This window comes from Vigna umbellata, chromosome 10 (assembly GCF_029865625.1).
Source record: "Vigna umbellata cultivar VRB3 chromosome 10, Vumbellata_1.0, whole genome shotgun sequence".
NCBI lineage: Eukaryota > Viridiplantae > Streptophyta > Magnoliopsida > Fabales > Fabaceae > Vigna > Vigna umbellata.
The window spans coordinates 16,846,822-16,868,261 of record NC_142174.1 but is presented as its reverse complement, the minus strand read 5'-3'; the positions used below and the strand labels follow the sequence as shown (position 1 = coordinate 16,868,261).

At 31.5% G+C, this 21,440-nt stretch overlaps 2 protein-coding genes across 2 annotated transcripts; both read left to right on the top strand.

The window, feature by feature from the left end:
• Positions 1 to 4,841: 4,841 nt before the first annotated feature.
• On the top strand, positions 4,842 to 5,993 carry LOC148192061 (uncharacterized). The gene has a single exon (XM_088100414.1). The coding sequence runs from the start codon at positions 4,842 to 4,844 to the stop codon at positions 5,991 to 5,993; it is 1,152 nt and encodes a 383-aa protein (XP_087956540.1).
• A 2,603-nt stretch (positions 5,994 to 8,596) lies between these two features.
• On the top strand, positions 8,597 to 9,539 carry LOC148192060 (histone H1-like). The gene is made up of 2 exons (XM_088100149.1): positions 8,597 to 8,825; positions 8,930 to 9,539. The coding sequence occupies exons 1-2, from the start codon at positions 8,664 to 8,666 to the stop codon at positions 9,362 to 9,364; spliced, it is 597 nt and encodes a 198-aa protein (XP_087956275.1). The 5' UTR covers positions 8,597 to 8,663; the 3' UTR covers positions 9,365 to 9,539.
• Positions 9,540 to 21,440: the final 11,901 nt, after the last annotated feature.

Below are 21,440 nucleotides of genomic sequence, written 5' to 3'. Positions count from 1 at the left end.
TAATTATCCAAATTTCAGTTTAACGAAAATTTTACCAAATAATCTAAAATAAATAAAAACCATAAAAATTAATGGAAATAAATGTATTTTTAATCTTTATATTTTAATTAATGTGAAATTGAAATTTAGCAGTAAATAGCGTAAGAGTTTTTTTAGTTATGGATTGTTGTTCTGTGAGTAATGAACTTCTTTAGAAAAGGTAATGATGTTGTTATTTGAGTTTGAGTTGAAAGTGTGGGGTGATCTTTAAAAGTCAGAGCTAAAACTATGTACGAAGAAAGTAGGTAAGAGACAGAGAAGGCAAAGTAAGTATACGGTTTTAAGCTATAGTGTCGACTTTGAAATGATATAGTGATATAGGACGTTGGAACTGATAAAGTGGGTCAGTGGATGAAAGAGTGAATTGAGCTATGGTTTTAAGTGGTAATGTCAATCTTGAGGTGAGGAAGTATTAACAATGAATAAAAAAGAGGAGATTCAAGTTCTTGGTTTGGTAAGAATTGAATAAGAGTTATTCGAAGAGTATGAAGACTGGGGCCTAAAGTGAAGGTGGCAAGGAGAATTCATTAGTATAGTTAAAGTACTATATCTAGTGGGTTTCTTAGAATGGTTGAGAAAATGGTAGTTTGGACAATCCTAGTTTCAAATGTATCATAAGATGGCTAAATACTGATCAAGCTAGTGATTTCAAGTCGAGAAGAATGTAGAGTTAAGTGTGAGTACATGATAGTGGGTCAACAAAGGAAAATGGTTCAGGTTGGCAAATTGAAGGAATGAAGATGGAGCGCTCAAATGTGGTTTTTGTCGCTGTAACAAATGAAATAGTTCTACCTTGAGAATGGTTGGAAGCTATGTTACTCAAGAGTGGAGATCAGTAAAGCAATGTGAAGTCCTCATAATGGGTGTGTTTAAAGGTGATCAAGAGTGATTAACAATTGGCAGTAAATCAAAAGTTATAGTGATCAAGTCAGTTGTATGGTGCTTCTTAAAGGGATCAATAGAAAGTCAAGGGAGATCAGTCAAGGGTTGATCTGAAGTCAAGGATAATTAAAGTTTTAGAAGGATTTTACAATAAGCTCGTGGAAGATAAATGAGTGGTGTTTTCAGTTTGGCAGATGCAGTTTGGTTGCTAAAGTGGAAGAAGAATCCTTAAAAGTGGAGGTTTAGAAGTTGAGAATTTGTTTGAGAGTAGTGGCTAGACCAATTTACACTATTGAACACTATACCATTTTATCACATAAGCAAGGTTTTTCATGTTAGTAAAGTTGTTCGGACGTAGTATCTTTGTCAAATAGGTGGTTGTGATAGAGAATGTGAAGAGAGTAGGTTGTTCCTTCTGTATGATAAGTAAATTTTTGAGGACGAAAATTTTTCATGTTGGGGAGAATGTAAAATCCCAAAAAGTGGTATTTTATAAATGGTGGTAGTTTAAAAATAACGAGGCTCAGTTATTTTAATATTAAATGATTTACTTATAAATAGTTTTGTTATAAACGAGTTTCATTATTTTAAAGCGTATCATCTCTCTAAAAACCACTTTTCTAGAGTTCTCTACCTTCTCTCTAAGAGATCTAACTCCTGAATCATCTCTTTAACGATTAGGTTGTACCTAAACGATCACGACAGAGTAATCTATACTTCTACCCGATCAATTTCTGTCATAGAGCAAGTAAGTTTCGACTCCTTTTTCCTCTTTCGTTCCTAATCTATTTCTAGAAGAATTAAGTGTAGTTGCATGAGTAATCTTGCTTCATCTACTCATTCTTGAGTAATTTAAAGTCCTAAGGACTCTATACGCTTCCAATTTGGTGTTTCGTAGGTTTGTTTAGAAATTTCTTGTGTTTCAAGCAATCAGTAAGATGTTGTTAGAGTTGGGTTGTTCATTGTGAGATAAGGGAAGTTAGTATTTTCTCTAGGTTATGTTTGTTGTATATGTTTAGTATTTTTATGTTCAATTTTATGATGAAATTGAAATTGTGAAAAATGGTTCTAATATGTATTATGTTTAGGTGATGACTTTGGAATGTATGATACTTGGATGATTGATATTTGGTGATTATGAATTGATTATTGTTATGATGGTTGTAAATCTGATGATGTTGGATAATTGGAATTGGATGTGATTCTAATAAGTAATAGGTGGTAAAAAAACATAAGTGTGTAGTTGAAAATAGAGGTTTCAATGGAAAAATCTGTAAGATATGAATTGGTGTGAGAAAACAGTTTTTTCATGTCTGTTATGGGGTAAATTGAAGTCTATTAGAAGTATGTTTTAAGTGGAAACTGATCTAGGATCAAAAAGAGTGGTCAATGGTTAGTGTTCGAGTAGTTTTAAGTACAAAATGAGAAGTTTAGGTAGTGAAATTTTAGCCTGTGTTCGCATCAACAGAAAGTACTGTTAATGTGAATTTGAGAGCGACGAAATGAATCTGTAGTGGTGTTCGTTTGAGCTGAATAGGAAGGATTGTCGCGGACGGATTTGCGGGATATACCCCGTTTTCATCACTCGCAAAATTGGAGAGATTTGCGTGGATTGAATGTAAAAAGTCCAGTATGCCCTTCAGACAACAATTATATTCCAAGCGTGTACGTTGCTCACATACTGCAGTTCAACCACTGTTCAACCACGAGAGTGCATGCCTTGGCGTGGTTTTAGAAATCGTGTGCTTTACACAGGCTCAGTGATGTTACGTTGCCTTGTAAAAGCAATGAACAGCAAAGATTCCTGCACTGCATCAGAGTCAAAGTGCAAGTGCAGTGTTGAATATCAAAGGTGCATTGACCATAGGACCTCATACGCGCATAGTAGTGGGTAGGTGTGGTTCTATTTAATGAGGGATGAGAAGCATAATAAACTGGTTGCAAGTTTGAGAGGTATCTGCGAATGTGTGGAGAGTGGTTGCTGGTGTTGAAAGTATTTTGTGATTTGCTGAGACAGCGAGGAAGAGGCTGGTGAGGTAAGTTCAAGCCATTTTCATGTATGTGTTTGTTTGGTGGTGTGCGTGTGTAGACTGGGACGAACACCACTGTCACTTCATGTGAAGAAGAACCAAAGGGTTGAAGAAGAAGACGAAAGCCGTGCGTGAGAGGCGGAGAAGATGGTGAACAGTGGACGTGGAGGCTTCGTAACCGGTTACACGGTAGACGTAATCGGTTACGTCTGTATGAGAAAAATACACTGCGTCATGTAATCGGTTACGGGCACAGGTAACCGGTTACACTGTTGACCGAAAAATGAGTGAAATTGTGTTGGGTGCTTGGCCGGTGTCTGCAGCAGGTTATGGGGTGGACGACGGTTGTTGTTGGAGGCCACCGAGGAGGATATGATTAGCCGGAGTGGACAGGTATGGTAGTGGTCAGTGGTTTTCAGTGGTTAATATTCATTATGTTGTAATGGGAGCAAATTCATTTGCAATGCAGGGAGTTATGGAGGAGGTGAGGGTGGCGGAGGCCATGTCAGAGATAAGAAGGCCGAGAGGGAAGATACAGTTCTGTTGAAACAATGGTGGAGAAGCAAGGGAGTACTGATTATATGAGGAGTGGATGGTCCTGGGTGATCTACCGTGGTCTAACAGTGGGTTTCTGATGCAGGTGTTCACTGGGAATTGAGGTGTTTATCGTGGTGGAGGAAGAAGCGTGAAGGTGGTGGACATCAAGTAGTAGAAAGGTACGAAATGTGGTGAAGGTGAAGGAACAACATCTTCTGGTATTACTTTGTTATATTGAAATGAATTGTGCAATGGTGGTGGCAAGAATACAAGAACAAGTTATATCTATAATCTGTAGTGTTATGGCTAGACCTACAGTGCTGACTTATACTTGAAATAATTTGTTTGAAAACAAATTGCTTGTACCCAATGTGTTCATTTTGCATTGATGTCAAAATTGGTTGAACATGTTAAGAATCCAGATATGATTAGAAGTGAGGAACTTTTTCAAATTTCACGAAAATGGTTATTATAAAAAATATGAATGTGAACTATAAAAATTGTGAATCTAGAAACACAAGTTGAAATTACTTTAGTGTCACAATTGTTTCAAATCTGATTTCAACTTCTGTTAATGTCCCTGAAATAGACCTACTAGAAATTTTAGTCTATTCATATGTTGTTTCAATTTACATTTTTATTTGCCAACTTGCAGGTTCCATTGGAAAGAGGTGCATGTGGGGTTGCTTAGTTGTTGCTCAAAGGATCTTCAAGTAACCATATAGATCTTGAACGTGTTTTAACAGGTAAGTATTTTACATTATTTAGGTATAATATAATGATTTGAATGATTTATTGAGTTATGCACATGTATACCTTAGGAGTATAAGATTATTTTATAAATATATTTTATGTTCATTTATATGATATGGGTTTTATTAAATATACTAACGTATGAAAATTTAAAATATTAATTTCATTTGTTATACGTATATGTACTTAGTTAATAAGATAGATATTAAATGTTTTTGTGGTATTATGTTATTGAATTTTTTTTTTAATCATTAGTTGAATATAGTAATGTATATTTGTAATTTTTTATAGAATATATGAATTTTAAAATTTTATTGAAGTATGTATAATTGTTTAAGTAAAATTAGATGGAAGAAATTCTAGATTTATCATATTTGGACCGCGAAGAAGTAGATGACGATGTGGTTGGTGTCAACTTCAATATTATAGCAATGATTCGGCAACACTTGCAATGTATTTTATCCATGTTTGATTTTAAAATTATGTTTATGGTTACGATGTAATGTTTAGTTCTTATTGACTCTTATTGTTAAATATAAGTAATTTATTATCACTAATTTTTTTATGTCTCATGTATGACTTTGTTGAAGAAACTGTGAAATGGCCTCATCATCAACAAAAAGGCCAAGAAAAAGTCGTAAGGGAAAACAAACCCTCACTGAGGCAGAAGATGCAGCCAATGTAAGACCATCTGTACAGGAACAATTAGATCAAAGTCGTTTCTTCACGCACAGTCATCAAATGGAGAACTATGCAGCAGATTTCTATACAAGGAGTATAGTTGTTCCCAAGATAATGAATTATGAATCATTTACTGGTTCAGGGTTATATTTTCAACAGCATCTTCTGTTTCAAGGGGTGGTGGAATTGCTTACATTGCAGGGACCGTACTATCCAGATTTAATCAAAGTATTTTATTCCAATTTGAAGATATCTGGAAATGGATATTTGATCAGTGAGGTGAACAAGAAAAAAATTAGATTGAAACCTGCTGATTGGTTGAATGTAGCTAACTTGAAGTACCAGGGTAAGAAATTGACTTATTCAAATATCCCAGACGACTTTCCATACGACCGCGACATGGCATTAGCTACTATGGTTATACCAGATTTGGAGGACAGTCACGGTGTTTTAACAGTTGGTTGTTTGAATATGAATGACAGGCTTCTGCATTATGTTATTGTGCATATGTTGACTCCACGACGTGGGAATTTTGCTAGGTTATTGCAGGAAGATATTTTTATGATATGGGTGCTTAAAAATAATATATCTATCAATTGGCCTCATCACATCATGCAGCATATGCTTAAATGCAAGGCCAGTGACACACCCCTCCCATACGGTGTACTTATCACACGGATCTTGCAATATTGTGGAGTTAATGTTGATGCCGACGCGTGCACTCAGGTAGGGTCCCGACATCACTTTTCAATTAATTCTTTGAAGAGGATGCATATTGTTAATGTCAACGATGTTTGGCAACACGATCATGCTGATGATGAAGAAGAAGACCAAGCAGACCATCATGAATACGTTGTGCAGCCTCCTCCACCTCCACCAAATCCTAATATGATGATTGAAATGTGGCAAGGTGTCCAAGACTTGCAACATCGAATGCAGGGAATGGAACAAATGCAGGTCCGGGTTCAACATATTGAAGACAACTTGGCAAACCTTTCTTTGGACATGAACCGTCAATTTGCTAATCTCAATCACAATGTTAACAACATTCTTCACCGTTTAGATGACTAAGTTGAATTTTATTCCGATTATGTATTATAGTACTTAATTTCCCTTAAATTGAATTGTGTGTTTGATATATTACCTTACCTATTACCTTAGAAATATTTGTATGTTAAATTGTTGTCACTTATTTGACGTACTTGAAGATTATAACTTCATTTAATTATTTCTTTTTTTAAATTTAATCACTTTAACTTACCTATCGAAATTTTTTTTAAAATTTCCTTGTAAATTATTATACAAACAAATACTAAATTTTAATAAAATAAATTCATTTTATAAGGCATTCTAATTTATATAATTTAATAATAATTATTTTATAAATTATTTATATTTTTTGTCTCTATATAAACATTTTTCCAAATAAATATAACATTAATAAATTACATTTTTTATTATATTTATACTTAGGGACATTTTGGTAATCTTTCATTTCTAACAATTAAACTATTTTTTAAAATCTATCACATCAATCAAATCCTACACTAATTCTCACAAACTTACTTCCAAATTCACTCTCAATTACCCACAAATCCACTCAAAAAAACAACTACAAAATTACCCTCAAATCCACCCAAATCATCTCCCCCAAATCATCTCCCCCAAATCATCTCCCCCAATTAACCTAAAGAGAACAAAGCCTTAATGTAAGGAGTTGGGACTAAATTGAAAAATTTAATGTAAAAGAGAAATATAACTAACATAATCTTATTTAAAATATTTAATAAAAGTATTAATTTAAAAAAATATGTATATAATATTTATATAAAAGTTAAATTTTAATTTAATTTGAAGAAAGATAAAATTGTTTAACTAAAAGAAATTAAGACAAAATAAAAATATATGAATAAAAACAAGTATATGGTAATGACTAAGAGTGATAAACTCTTATATTATATTGTTAATGTCACACGATATAAGCTTGACCAATTTTTATTTGTTTAAAAATATTATAAAAAAATTCACAAATTAATATATTGGTACAATACTATAAAAAAATGCGATTGGATGAAAATTTTCAAAATAAAAATCGAGACTCATAAGAAAATATGAAATCTATTTGAAATTTTTCTAAAAATAGATATAAATGTTTGGATCAAATTTTTTAAAATAAAAACCGAAATTAAAAAACGAAAACTATTTGGCATTTTTCAAAAATAGATATAAATGACATAATTCAATATAGTGACAATTGAAAGTTGGAATTTTAAATGTAATTTAAATATTTTCATTAATAAACAAACTGATTGATTTTATTATGTGAAAATTGCATTAATCTCGGCTAGAATTTTTTTTAGACAGCATTGATTTTATTCACGGTTTAAAACACAGATTCACATAATTTATACAATTAAAAAATATATATTTATATTCATTATTTAATTTATATGAAAAAAGCATATATTTTCAAAATTTTCAGAACATGTATAATTAAGTCAAAATATAAATTTATAATATTTTTCATAATTAAATTGTTAAAACCTGTCTTAATTTTTTTAAAATTTTTAAATTTGTATGTTTTTAATTTTAAAATCTTAGTTTTCATAATTTTATTTATATTTTTGTGAATATGTTATTTGTTTAACTAAAATAGTAATGCAAAAGTCACTTTCACGTTAAACTCTTAACATATAAGAGAGTTACTTGCCATTTGATTAAAAAAAATGAAAGAGGTGAATATCTTTAAAAGTTGTGATGATCATTTTTGAAAACTTAACAGGAGATAAATGTATAAAATTAAAGTGTGAGTATGTTTAGCATCTGGGAACATAGTGTAATTTTCTCTTATCTATTTCCATCAAAATTTATGTGAGTGTCTTTAGTTTTTTTTTTCTTAATTATCTTCGTTTCATTTTTTTTTTCTTTTCCTTATTTATTTTGTTTTACTTGATCTCATTGTTAATAACAAGTATAATAAAGCCTTTACTTTTTAAATATGCAACAAGTTTTTAATCTAATAAAAAATAAAAGCACTAGAAAAATTAAATATTGATAGCTCTAATTGATATACAATATAATTTATAAAACTAATAATTTGATTGAATATTATTGTATTTCTAAAATCTTTTATTAATAAAAGAAATAAGTTGAAGATAAGTAAATAGTAGAAAAGGGAATTATTGATTTATTTTTAGCTTTTCAATGTTTTTTTATTGCTTATCATTATTAGAAAAATGGGGTTGAATGTTCAGTGATTTAGTTTGGTCCTAAATGGCCATCATTTAACCTATTTTCACTCACATTGTAATCTACTCTCTCTTGTGATCAACCCTACAAAAAAAAATTGGGTGATAAGAAAAGGAGATGAAGAAAATGGAAGAACAAAATCCTCAAGAAAACACACTCTTTCTTAGTTCCCCATTTGGTTTGAAGAAAAAAAAGTCAGTTACTAATACAAAAAACTGTTGGCATTCCAATCCACAGTCTCGGCCACTTCATAGTCTTTTTCGAGGTCTTCAAACAACGCTCTAAATGTACGCCACGTGTACGTTCTAGATATCTCTCTGCCACGATGGCAATCCTCATGCCACTGTCTCCACCAATAGCACGCAATCCTATATCCAGCAGATATTGCCCCCTTCGCTATTTATAACACGATGTTTACGTTCCCGTCATCATCAATATCAAAACCATCGGGTTAGTTAACTTTTTGCATTTCATCTGAATATTTGATCGGAGATGACTGACGTTGCCGGAGAAGCTCCCGTGCCCGCTACCACCGTGGAAAAGCCGCTGGAGGAGGTGAAGGCGGCGAAGGCGGCGAAGGAGAAGAAAACTAAGGCTCCGAAAGAGAAGAAGCCGAAACAGGCTAAAACTGCTGCGCATCCTCCATATTTTCAGGTATTTCTGCATTGATATATATATTTTTTAATCCCTAATTATGTGTTTGATTTTTAGGCTTTGTTTGTTTATTGAATTTTGTGAGTTTGTTTTGTTTTGTATAGATGATTAAGGAGGCTTTGGTGGCGCTGAACGAGAAAGGAGGATCGAGCCCTTATGCTATAGCGAAGTACATGGAGGAGAAGCACAAGTCGGTGCTCCCCGCGAATTTCAAGAAGATTCTAGGTCTGCAATTGAAGAACCAAGCCGCGAGAGGAAAACTCGTGAAGATCAAGGCCTCGTACAAGCTATCCGAAACCGCAAAGAAGGAGAAGGAGACGAAGGCCAACGCTGAGAAGAAAGAATCGCGTCCGAAACGTAGCAGTAGAGCAACCACCGCTGCTCCGACGAGCAAGAAAACTGAGTCGGTTAAAAAGGCCGGAAAGAAGGCTGGGCCGAAGAAGACTAAGAAGGTGTCGACTCCCGCGAAGCCCAAACAGCCCAGGTCCATTCGGTCTCCGTCCAAGAGGGCCCGGAAGGCCACCGTTACTGCCGCTTGATGTTTGATATTTTCCTTTTCTTAGTGAAAGTCTGTAACTGCATATATAGTAGATAAAAAAAGTTGTGTTGGGTAACTTGCTGCAAAAGCTTGAAGAGAGTCTGTAAGTATAGAATGGTTTAAGGGTTATGTAGTGTTCTCTGTGATCAAATGAGGATCAGTATTACTGTTTTCAATTATTGTTTCTCTGCGGCATCTCTTTCAAGTTCTTTTTCTGTGAATTCTCTGGAACGAGAAAATTTAGTTGTGTTCGGTTATTTTTTTTTACTGGGCCGTTTAATGGGCTTTATTATTTGTGGTTTGTGACTGGGCCGAAAATAGTTGAATAAACCATTAGGATCAAATGAGGTGTGATTTGATACTCTGTCGCTTTAAATTGTTTCCATATTTGTGTGGTGTAGAAATTTTTGAATGAGTGTTCAACGATTCTAGTATAGAATTACTTGCGGAACTTAATTAGGTTTTGAAAACCAGCGTGCATGCAATGTAACCCTATTAAAAGAGGATGAATTCATTTAGTATTATTACTATTGCACTTAATAATATTTAAGTTGTTCGTAATCGGAGAATTTTCATTCAATTACCAGTTTAGATTAATTAAGAAATGCAATTTTTATAATAACATTTTTTGGAACTTGTACTAATGACATGGTAATGCAATTTGCTCTTGTTAATAAATATACTTTATTAAAGGTCATGACATGAGCACCATGTTTCGTTTTTTATTTTTTCACGTCCTCGCCTTTTTAGTAAACATGCATAACCTTTATTAAAGGTCATAACATATATTTATTTTTTTACTTCCCTTCATAAATATGTTTAATAGTTTTAAAGACAACAACAAAAAATGAATACAAGAGAAGAATAAAACTACGAATAAGACCTTCCATTCTCCTATTCTCTTTACCTGTTAAAATTGATCACAAAGTTTATATTAAGAGTAACACTCCTAACTCCGATTTTTACTTTTTACTCTAGGAGTAATTGGATTTTTATCATACTTAAGATAATATTATATATAATGATTAAAAAATTATTTATTTATCACTTTTCGTCTTTACTTATTAAATAAAATAGATATCAAAATTATATTGAATTTATTCAGAACTTTTATGACATTATTATTTTTAATGTATTTTAATATATCTTTAAAAGGTAACTTAAAAGAAAATCTTACGATGAGGATTAATATAATATTTTTTTTATCACGGTATATATAAATTATATGGTTGTGAAATGTTTAGATTTATATAAATTATACTATTATGAATAAATTAAAACAAATTAAAAAATAAAAAAATCACAGACACTGTTTAACGATTTAAATATCGTTAAAGAAAATAAAGTAACTATAATTCAGGAAAATGAAATTTTATTGAAAAAATAAATTATATTGAACAACCTCAATAAAAACAGAAATGACATAATTTATTTATTTTTACCTATAATACACATGAATAGTTTGATGTTAACCAAACGTTTATAAAATTACCCAAAACTAAATGTTAAAGTATGTAATTTAAAAAATAAATTTTAAAGTTTTATTTTATTTATAAACTTATATATCTATAAAATATTTTACAGTTGAACGAAATTATAATAGTAAACATTCAATATATTTTTGTTTGAAAATTAGATATTATTATAACATTTCACGGTACTGTTAACATTTAAAGTAAAGGGATTATATGCAAACAAAATTTGTAAATAAAATAGAATTATTGATAATTTATTTACCATAAAAAATTTGTTGATAAAAAATTTGTAAATAAATTTTATCGACAAATAAAAATATTTATTATTATTATCAGTCCGTAAATATCAACTATTTAAATTCATTAATAATTATTTGTTAGTTAATATTTTTTGGTAATTACAGATATAAATAATTTATTATTAAATATTATTATTATTTTTTTCTTTTTCTTTCTCTACCACCGTCGTCTCCACCATCTTCTGTGTATGTCTGTCCTTCACATCATTGCATACGTTGATTCAACGATGAGTTTGTAATTCTCGTTGTCCCGTTTGTCGTCCTTATCGCTGTATTTGTCATCTCTACTCCCACATTCGTTATTGTTAGTGCGTCTGATGTTGTCATTTCTAGCATCTAATTTCTTTAGCTTCTCAATTTATATATTATTTACAATTTATTATTTCACTGATTTATTTATTACAATTTTATTATAAAAATTTCAAAAAATTATATAAGTTTATAAATTTTTATTTATAATTTACATTTATTAAAATAATATTTTAGTATTATAAATGATATTTATATAAAAATTACTATTATTTTCATTTGAATACTATTAAAAATATTTTTATTAATTATACTTAAAATCAAATGGTTAATTGATTAATAGTGAGTAAATAATTTCTCCTTAACTACTTATTTATTCGTCATGAAATAATATCTTTATTTTTCTTTGCTAATTCTTCGTATAACAGTATGAGAGGGATTAACGAAGTTTAACTAAAGATTATTTCGTCAAATGCATTACTATCTTATAGTATTCATAGTAAAACAATTTGTTTTTTCTATCTCTTTTTCTTTATTTCTACTTTATTATTTATTTTAAATTGATTTCAAATAATACAAAAATTATAAAAATTAATAAATTAAGAATTTTCTTAAATTTAAATTTACCATTATTATAGCTATTCATAATCATGCAAATTTTTATTTACTTAAAGCAAGTATAATATTTTTGTTAATATTTTTATTTATTTTTACATATAATACCATTCATCCGAACCAAAGGCTTTTTAAAACGTAGCAATTGTCACATCCCAATTATATAGAAAGTATATATAATAAAGACGTCCACATGCATAATATAGGAAAACAGTGAGAGTAAATAGGATTACAATCATCCTCTAAGTAGCTTCAGAATATAAGCTTAAACTCCGAAAAGACATAAAATATAAGCTGAAATGGGAAATAGTATCCTAGAACATAAGATCAACTAATAGCATCCTAGGAGACTAGGCAGCAGCATTGTCCTCAACTTCCAGAGCCGTCTCCAATGGAACCTTCTCGCCATATGCTCCCATCCAAATGGATGATCATCGCAAGAAGAAACATACACAAGCAATACAAACAAGCAAGGGTGAGCTAGATATAAAAATCATGTTATTCAATCACACACGACATGTAAAAGCCACTCAAACATGATACATTGACATCACAAGACTCATTGTTTTATAGACCGACTCGTCCGGACCAGAATGATTGTCGAGCTATGGTGGGTTATGCACTCGTGGTGGCCTCTACTGCTTTGCAAAGCCGTTGCCAATGGGTTCCACCCTACCACACTCACGAGGTTAATCCGTTCCACGCCTTGGAGCATACTGGAAGCCTCCAAGACTAGGACCTCCTGCTACTCCTCACCACATGGATCAATCCTCTCTACTTGAGAATGAAAGAACATTGGAGCGTCAGGAAAACCCCCAAGACTGAGCTACTATGCAATCATTCTACACTAAGGATCTCACCAAGAGATCCTACACAGATGGAATTTGATTTACAACTTGAATCATACTTTCATCACTTTGTAATCATATACTTTCTGCCACAATCAACATATACACAATCTCAACAATATACATTACTCACCACTCACAAATTATAAAAATAACATCTCCACAATTGAATCTAAGTTAATCAATACCAAGAACCAAACAACTCCAACTAACCCATAACAGCTCACAAAATACATCAATTTATACATACCTACAAGTAATATAATTATTGATTAACACTCACGTTTCAATATAAGAAACAACTATCCTTATTTTATTATATATATATATATATATATATATATATGATACGTACATTATCTTATAAATATATATATATTATATTAAACTAATATATATTATATATTATCTTATAAATATATATATTATATTAAACTAATATATATTATATTATATATATATATATGTATATATTTATATATGAATCCTTACTTTGAATTCCAAACACACACTGACTGATTTTCTAAAATTATAATTGACTAGAAATTAACACATGATAACTTTATGCATCTACAATCAACTTGTTTTATTTTATTTTCATCCTAGTAGAGATCTTTCTTTACCCGAATTGGTCACCGGAGAGGACCCAGATGTCTGAACGCATCAAACTCTACTTCGACGCCAGCACATATGACTGGTCACAACTGACTGGACCAGGCCAGGGCTGCTCTATGATCAGGGATGTGCCAACTCGGGTTTTTAAGGTTCCTCTATCCTACCAACAAAGAAAGGCTCTCAATAATTAATAATTAATTTATTTAAATTATCTACCATGTTCTCTTATGCTCTAAATCTGAAATGCCTAATTTTAATATTTTCACTTCCTCTCACAGTAACCTCAAACAATACCTGTACACCTATTTAATCCCCATATACATGCTATTACAGAACCCTTACTCCCGACCTTTCAACAAGATCAATTTCAGCCAACAAACTCATTCAAAACAAATTAAATTCATCACATCACAACATGCACAATTTCACAGTTTCAATTATAACACCCAATACAATAAAAGTCATAAAACAGTTTCACAAGAGCACACCAGTTCAACATTCATATGCATATATTTTTATAAAATAAATTCATACAAAAATAATTAGCTCCCCTTACCTTGAAGTTGATCAGTATAGTCAACTAGAGTGCCCTAACCGTGCCTTCCCAGAGAAAACCCAAACAGTGCCCTACAACCACCTAAATGGTGATGGAAACAGCTCTTAGAGCTAGAATAGACAGAGAATCAAAAGGAGCACCATGCAACCAGTAAAGTTGCATGCCCTAAGTTCAAGAAAAAGTGGAGAAACTGACTTACCCGTTCAAATAGAAATCTAATCGGATATAAGGGAAGCTGTCAACTCCGTGAGCGAAAGAACACCACCTATTTGAAATTTCAACGGTTTAAATGAGTGCAAGGGTAGAGAGAAGGCAGAGCAAGAAGGAGAAAAATGGAGATGAGTTTAGAGAGAGAAAAGGGGAACTGCAAAATGAACTCAGAGCTGGAAAAATGAGGCCTCTTCTGAGGTCTTAGTGCCCTTAGCTTTTTGGGCCAGGCTGCAGGCCCAGTAGCCTTACATTTTCAGGCTCTTACAGCAATAAGCAAAAATAAAATTTAATTTTTGTAATGCTTTTATTTTAATTAAGTACATAAATTCGAACTTCGTATATTTTTTTGGGTTTTCTTGATAGCATTGAGAAAATGTTGTAATTATCTCTATAAATCTAATATAAACGCACTTATTGAATAAATAATAAAGGGATAAATAAAATAATTATCCAATATAATGTGAAGTGAATTTGTCTTGGTTAATTGTTACTACTTGGCACCCTTCTTTGTACATCTCATTATGTAGTGATTGAATTGCCATTAGAAGCAAAATCCTTCTTCTGTGCAATTTTTTTCTAACCTTTAGATATTTACACAAAAACACAATTGTTATAACTTTTTTTAATACTTACCAAGCTACTCTAACTTCTACCATTAGTAAGATATTTTGTTGTTAATTTAACTCCTTGAACTGGTTTAATGAATTGAAACGAGTCACCAATTACTTAAAATTAAAATTACAGAGCTATCCGAATCTTAAAGATACTCACATAATTTGTATATATCTTGACAATTTATTATAAAATTTAGTACTTATTTATTTTTATTTTCTTTTTCAGGTTTCTCACTTTGTAAAAGTTCTTCTTAACCATTTCTGAAAACCCAGTCCATTAAGCCTCAAGGTAGGGCAATTGCTTTCTCTACTCCATCAATTTCTTCCTGTACCCGCATCAATTTTCCTAAATGCCTATTTTACTTTCATAAAACTGACTTCCGGATTATTATTTCTAGAACGGGGTTTCCTGAACAAGATTTTCGGAATTTGCGAAACAACGTTTAAGTAATGTGTTTTTCGAAACGAGATTTTTGAAATAAAATTTCCAAAACGCGTGAAGTATATTCCAGAATATATATGTTTTCCGCAACAAACTATCTTGAATGCATATGACATCTAACATATTTTGAAATAAAATTTTCAGAACATTCCTACATAAAATGTATTCTGGAACTAGAAAAAGCTTTCCGAACACATGAAATACTTTTTGGAAAAAACTTGCTGAAATAAGTTCGTTAAGCATTTTCTCTCTTCTTCCTTTGCATAAGCGGTCTAGTCAGTGATGTCAAAATGATTGTAATTCGTGAATTAATCCGGTCTGCTACGGGTTTGAGTCAGGTTGGGTTTGAAAAAAATGAAACTTTTTTATGCGGATTAGTTTTCAATTCAACTCACTTAGAACCCGGTTCATCCGAGTTGAACCCGTGATGAGTCGGGTTGGTAACCAACCCATCTAATTTAATTTAATTATTTATTATTTTGTGTTTCAATATTATTAGTTAACATTTTTGTTATTATATTGTAGATGAGGATAAAAAAAGATGTTTCAAGAGAGAAAAATATTATAGATTTGATACAAAAATTATCAATATTAAAAACTTATTTATTCACATTTTATGTTTATTTTTGGATTATGCTTGGATTGATATATATATTTTTTATTTTAAAATTGTCTTTAGAGTTTAAGATCATTTTAGAGTGAAATTTATTTAGATTTGAATTAAAAAAAATTATACGATGGGTCGCGTCAGGTTCAAATTTTTTCAGCTTGCTAATAAGTGAGTCGAGTTAGATTGGCTCACTAAGTGACTAACCCGTGATGAGCCGGACTAGATCGAGTCAGATTACCCGTTTTGACAGCTCTAGGTCTAGTAGGGGTGGCGGTGACATAAACATAGCATTAACAATGGTAGTGTGGCCCAATAGTAAAGGGTATTTTTCTTTTATTTTGGTGCAAGAAGAAATCTGATGCGATGCAGGAAGCAATTGTCAAAAGGTAGGAATCTGAGGCCCAATCTTTCTTTGTCCCTTCAATACCCCCACACAGTTACCGTAAGAATGTTCAAACTCTGTGTAGAGTTCATATAGTTAGGGTTGCCTTCCCTTTCATTAATTCAATGTCATAACAAAACATCATAATGATGTAAGGGGAAAGTTTATGGATAAGGTTGCCTTCTTTTTGGACAACATATGTAAAAACAAGCAAATAGCGACGAATTAGAATGAACTGACAGGGAAGGGAAGGACCATCTGGTCCTTCCACTAGCTGATCCTAAAACTCATGAATTTGTTCTAAGAGAAAGGGTATAAAAAAAACCCTAAATCTTCTATATGTGTATGTAAGTAAACTACCTCAACGTAGTGTAGGGTATATATGAAGGTACGCACATGCAATTACTTTTTATTTTGTGTGTTATAGCAGATGAAGACAAATACAGAAGGCTCACAAATGTTGGAATAATTAAGTTGATTAAGAAGTGAATAGGACCATTTGGTCCACCTAATGTATAGGATGCCACCAACTCTGAAAATCTAATGGATAAACATTATTCTGTTCGGAATCGGAGAGAATTATTTTGTTACTGCAACGCTCACGTAAGTTATTTTTAATGCTTAGCATTAGAAATCACAGTCTCACAGACATGTATTATTTCATAGACAGGGCCTGAATAATCAAAGTTTGAAGTTGTATATATATGTAGAAGATAGTGTAGGAGAAAATTAAGAATAACGGAAAAAAAGTTTTGAAGGTAGAAAGGTAAAAAGAAAAAAGAAGTTGCATGGGGTTGCGAGGTTTGTGCACTGTAAGACAAAGCATGCTCAACGGGAGAAATGGCCAGCAGCATGCTAGACAACATACGGACCCACCAAAACTCTTCATGCTCATCAATCCAATTCATATGCTTTTCTAGTTTCAAATATGTCTTTCCATCTTCACTTCTTGACTTCAATTTTAACTTTTCTCCCACAATCATTCATTTACTTCCCTTTCTCTCCTTCCTTTACCCGTCTCCAGTTATCACACATCTTATTCTTCCATTTTCGCTTTTTCATCTTACCATCACAATTTCATCTACCTTAATTAAATATCTCAATCTGTTCCCGTTTAATTTGAATAATCATTTCAAACTGTGCTACTCATCAACATAACATCCCAAAAATAGTTTTGCTTCTTCAATATTTCAATTTAACAAAGGATATTAAATTAGAAATATTAAAATTATATAGGTTATATAAAGGTTATGTGTATAGCATGTTCAATTTTTCAATTTTTTTTTTATTTCCATGAGAAGAGAAAAAGGTAATGTGATTTGTAATTGGAAGATCATATACCAGTTTTATCTGTTATTTCCAATAACTAATTTAGATATGTTTTTACTTTATAAGATTTTTGAATATTGTTCTTTCCCATAAAGGTTTTAATTACTCATTTATTATTAATATATGTTGATGCATAATCTAATAATTAGTATCTAAACATGTTAGTTTTATGATTAAGATCTTTCTTCCATTAAATTTTGTCCCCAAATTAGCATCAACTCTAATATGCGTTTCTTTCCAATTTTAATTATGAGGAACCCTAATATGAAATTTAGGGTTTTCAATTTTACTGAACCTTATGAATCAATTACGTTTTCCGCTTCATATGGTTCAAGTGAAACTTCACCTTATGAATTAATTGGATCAAGCCGCCAATTACAAAAAAAAAGTTATCTTTTTTTGGTGTTATGTGAATCGAAATTTTGAATAAGTTGCGTGAATCGATGCCTTAGAAAGGTTAGAACTTGAATATTGCATGCACGTATCACTGTAGCAAATCAAAATTTTGTGAGATTGGCTATATTCTACATTGAGGTTTGCATAGCCCCATGTTTTAAGCAAATTGCAGAGCCTACAATTCTATAGGAAGATGCCAAGGAATTATACATACATACATACATATATATATATATACATACATATATATATATATATATATATATATATATATATATATATATATATATATATATATTAAATATAATAGGTTTATTATATTATTAGTTAAAATATTAAATTGATCTAATTAATATACATCATAAAAAAATTAACTGTGTATATGATATAAGTAATATTTAAATTAGACGAGGAATCAAATTAAAAATATTGAAATCACAAAAATAATTCATAGAAATTATATAAATGAGTTATGGTTTCCTTCTGTGTACATACAATTCTTTTTCATTTCTTTCTTTTATTTTTTTTTTCATTTCTTTTTTATCATCATTATCAGAAAAGAATGTCAAAAAAGAATCTAAGATGCTATATAGTTGAAATATCAAATACAAGTTTTATTTACGTTGTTTTCAATAATCAATTCAAATACATTTCCGTATAGAAGTTTTGAAGATTAAAAGGTTTAATTGTTTATTAATTAATTAGTGATCTGATTTGGTGCATAAATTTCTATCTTAAAAGAGATTGATCTCTACAAACTCACACCGCAATATTAGATTCATCTAATATTAGATTCATACTTAAATATTGCTCAACATATATATAATATCAGAATTTGTATAGTTGAGAAGCTGGAATGGGAAATACTATGATTTCTTGTCATTTTTTGGAGTATTTGAAGTAAGAGAAATAGGTGTAAGTTTCAAGATAAAGGCTTTAATGGAAAAAAGGTGGCTCAAGAGATTAAGGAATAATAGTATAAAAGTTAGGGACCATCGTTCTCCCTATGGGACGACAAACCATGGACGTGTTGGAGAGATATAGGGTCTAGTTATTGTATTAGTTGCTTTTGTTGTTTATTATGCTATGAGTTTTAGTGTGGGTATTAAATTGATGTGGAGAACCTGAGGTCATTGTTATTTTCCTAGGTGAATAGAAATAGGTCGTTAGCATATAATATTTGCTGGATTTGTATTTCTTATATTCATGTTTATGGGTGCTATACCTCTTGTACTAAATGTATATTATAATGTCCATTACGAGAAAAAAAGAAGTGAGTATCTTAATAAATGTTTTAATTACTTAAATAGCATGTGGTAAATGCTTTTTTTTACCCTAATAATTACTACAATAAACATTTTATTTCTGATCATGTTTATATTATTAATTACGGACATTTAAAAAAAAAAACTAAATTTCATATGTGAAATTTATTTTTACTACAAATGTATACTTTTCGTCAACCATAATATAAATATATGGCAGATATAGTTTAAGGATATCAAAATTTGTTTAAGAACTAATTTACGCCGTATGAATCAAATTAATTTCTAATTAATTTACATCTGTTACTGTACTTGATTATTTTTATTGACTAATTATTCTGTTTCTTAATGTTTAGGTTTGTTATTTTCTTTTTTATTATATAGGTAATCCTTTACAAGTTTTTCAATAAATAAGATGTTCTTTAATAAATAAAGATTAATCCTTTATTTTTTTTCAATTTCAATTATATATTTGTGGGTTAAATATGTTTTTAGTCCCTAAACTATCATGTGATTTTGGGTTTAGTCCCTATTCGAAAGTTTTGTTCCTTTTAGTCCTCTTAGTTTTGAAACTCTTATGTTTAGTCCTTAAAATTGAACGACGTTAAATTTTCTTTGATGTGGCAAACGGTGAGCCACGTCTGATGCAAGTTACTGTTCCACGACGTTTTGATTTTCGAAATTTTTTAATTGGGGAAAAGTGATTGCCTCCTCCTGGTGAATCCTGATGACACTGTTCAAGAGCCTCTTCGAGATTGGGGTGCTTGCGACAAGATCCGCCCAGAGCTAGTAATCAATGGAGTGCTACATTCGCAATCACAACCAACTGACGCAATTAACAAATCAAGAAACGGTGAGGGAATAAAGTGAGGAAAAATGGGAGGAGAAGGAAGAAACCTATTCGATGAAACGGTGAACGGGACTTCCAATGGAGGTGAGATTGAAGGAATCTCGATAGGTCCTTTTGAAGAGCCAGAGCAAATCATAGGTGAACATGTTCTTTTACTTCTGCACCGTCGCTGTCCTCGCTCCGCTGCTTCGGCGGATTGCTCCCGCGAAAGCTGTGCCAACTCCGCTGCATTTCGAGCTCCGTCGCTTCCCGTGCTTCTTCCACCGGCGGTGGAAATGGAGACGGTGGAATCGGTGACAACGACGGTTCTAGCGGTGAGTCTGGTGATGCTAATCTTCATTTGGTTGGTGATGTGTCACAGGAGCTTTCAGCACTTTCGCCTGACGTTATCATTCTTGATGTTTCAGTGTTAACTCTTTTATTTGTGTAGAGTTTTTCCTGTTAGTTTTATTTTTAGTATTTCACTTTTTTGTGCGTTTGGTAGGGAATGGTGTGCGACGGATGTGCTCTTATAGAAGTGTGTCGGTCGGGCGAAGCTCCTAGAAGAGTGGTTGCTCCTGCTTCTCAAGGAAATGAGGTTGGTGCTCCCTCTCAAAGGCTGGTTTGGAAGAAGTTTGTCGGTCGGGAAATCGAAGCTCTGCCACAAAACAACACTGTCGGATGAGGTGGCGGTGTCGGTGGACCACACTTGCAACCGACCGACGTTGGTGAGTACCGATTTTTAGTTGCTCATTTCAGAAAAAAAAAAAGCGCAACATGGAACACATTCACGAGGAAGCTGGTATCACACGTGGCTCGCCGTTAGCCAAAATCTAATGCCATTCAATTCTAAGGACTAAACATAATAGTTTCAAAACTCAGAGGATTAAAAAGAACAAAACTTTCGAATAGAGACTAAACTAAAAATCACGTGATAGTTTAAAGACTAAAAACATATTTAACCCTATATTTGTTGTTTGTTGGACATATTATTTCATCTATCATCCATTAATGTCTAATCACACTTTTAAGTTTATAATGTTGTTCAATATTATTTAAATGCTTTAAAAACTAAACTTATTTGTTTGTTTGATTATATAAGTTAATATTTTAATAATTATGGTTAATAATTAATAAAATAGATTATCATCTTGATTTTTTTTCTAACAAAATACATTTAAATGAGTTAATGCTTCCCTAACTAATAAATAATAGGTCAAATCAAACTATAAAACTTTTAATACGTGAGTTAAATTGAATTAACTTGATTTTAACTCAAGCAGTAGCGAACTAATATGGTAATTCATTTTCATACTTCTAAATAAATAGTACTTATCAAAATT

Bases quoted from the DNA above. Each gene is read 5' to 3' on its own strand.
- LOC148192061 (XM_088100414.1), top strand. From the start codon at position 4,842: ATGGCCTCATCATCAACAAAAAGGCCAAGAAAAAGTCGTAAGGGAAAA.
- LOC148192060 (XM_088100149.1), top strand. From the start codon at position 8,664: ATGACTGACGTTGCCGGAGAAGCTCCCGTGCCCGCTACCACCGTGGAA. The intron at 8,826-8,929 runs GTATTTCTGCAT...TGTTTTGTATAG, and splicing joins CGCATCCTCCATATTTTCAG to ATGATTAAGGAGGCTTTGGT.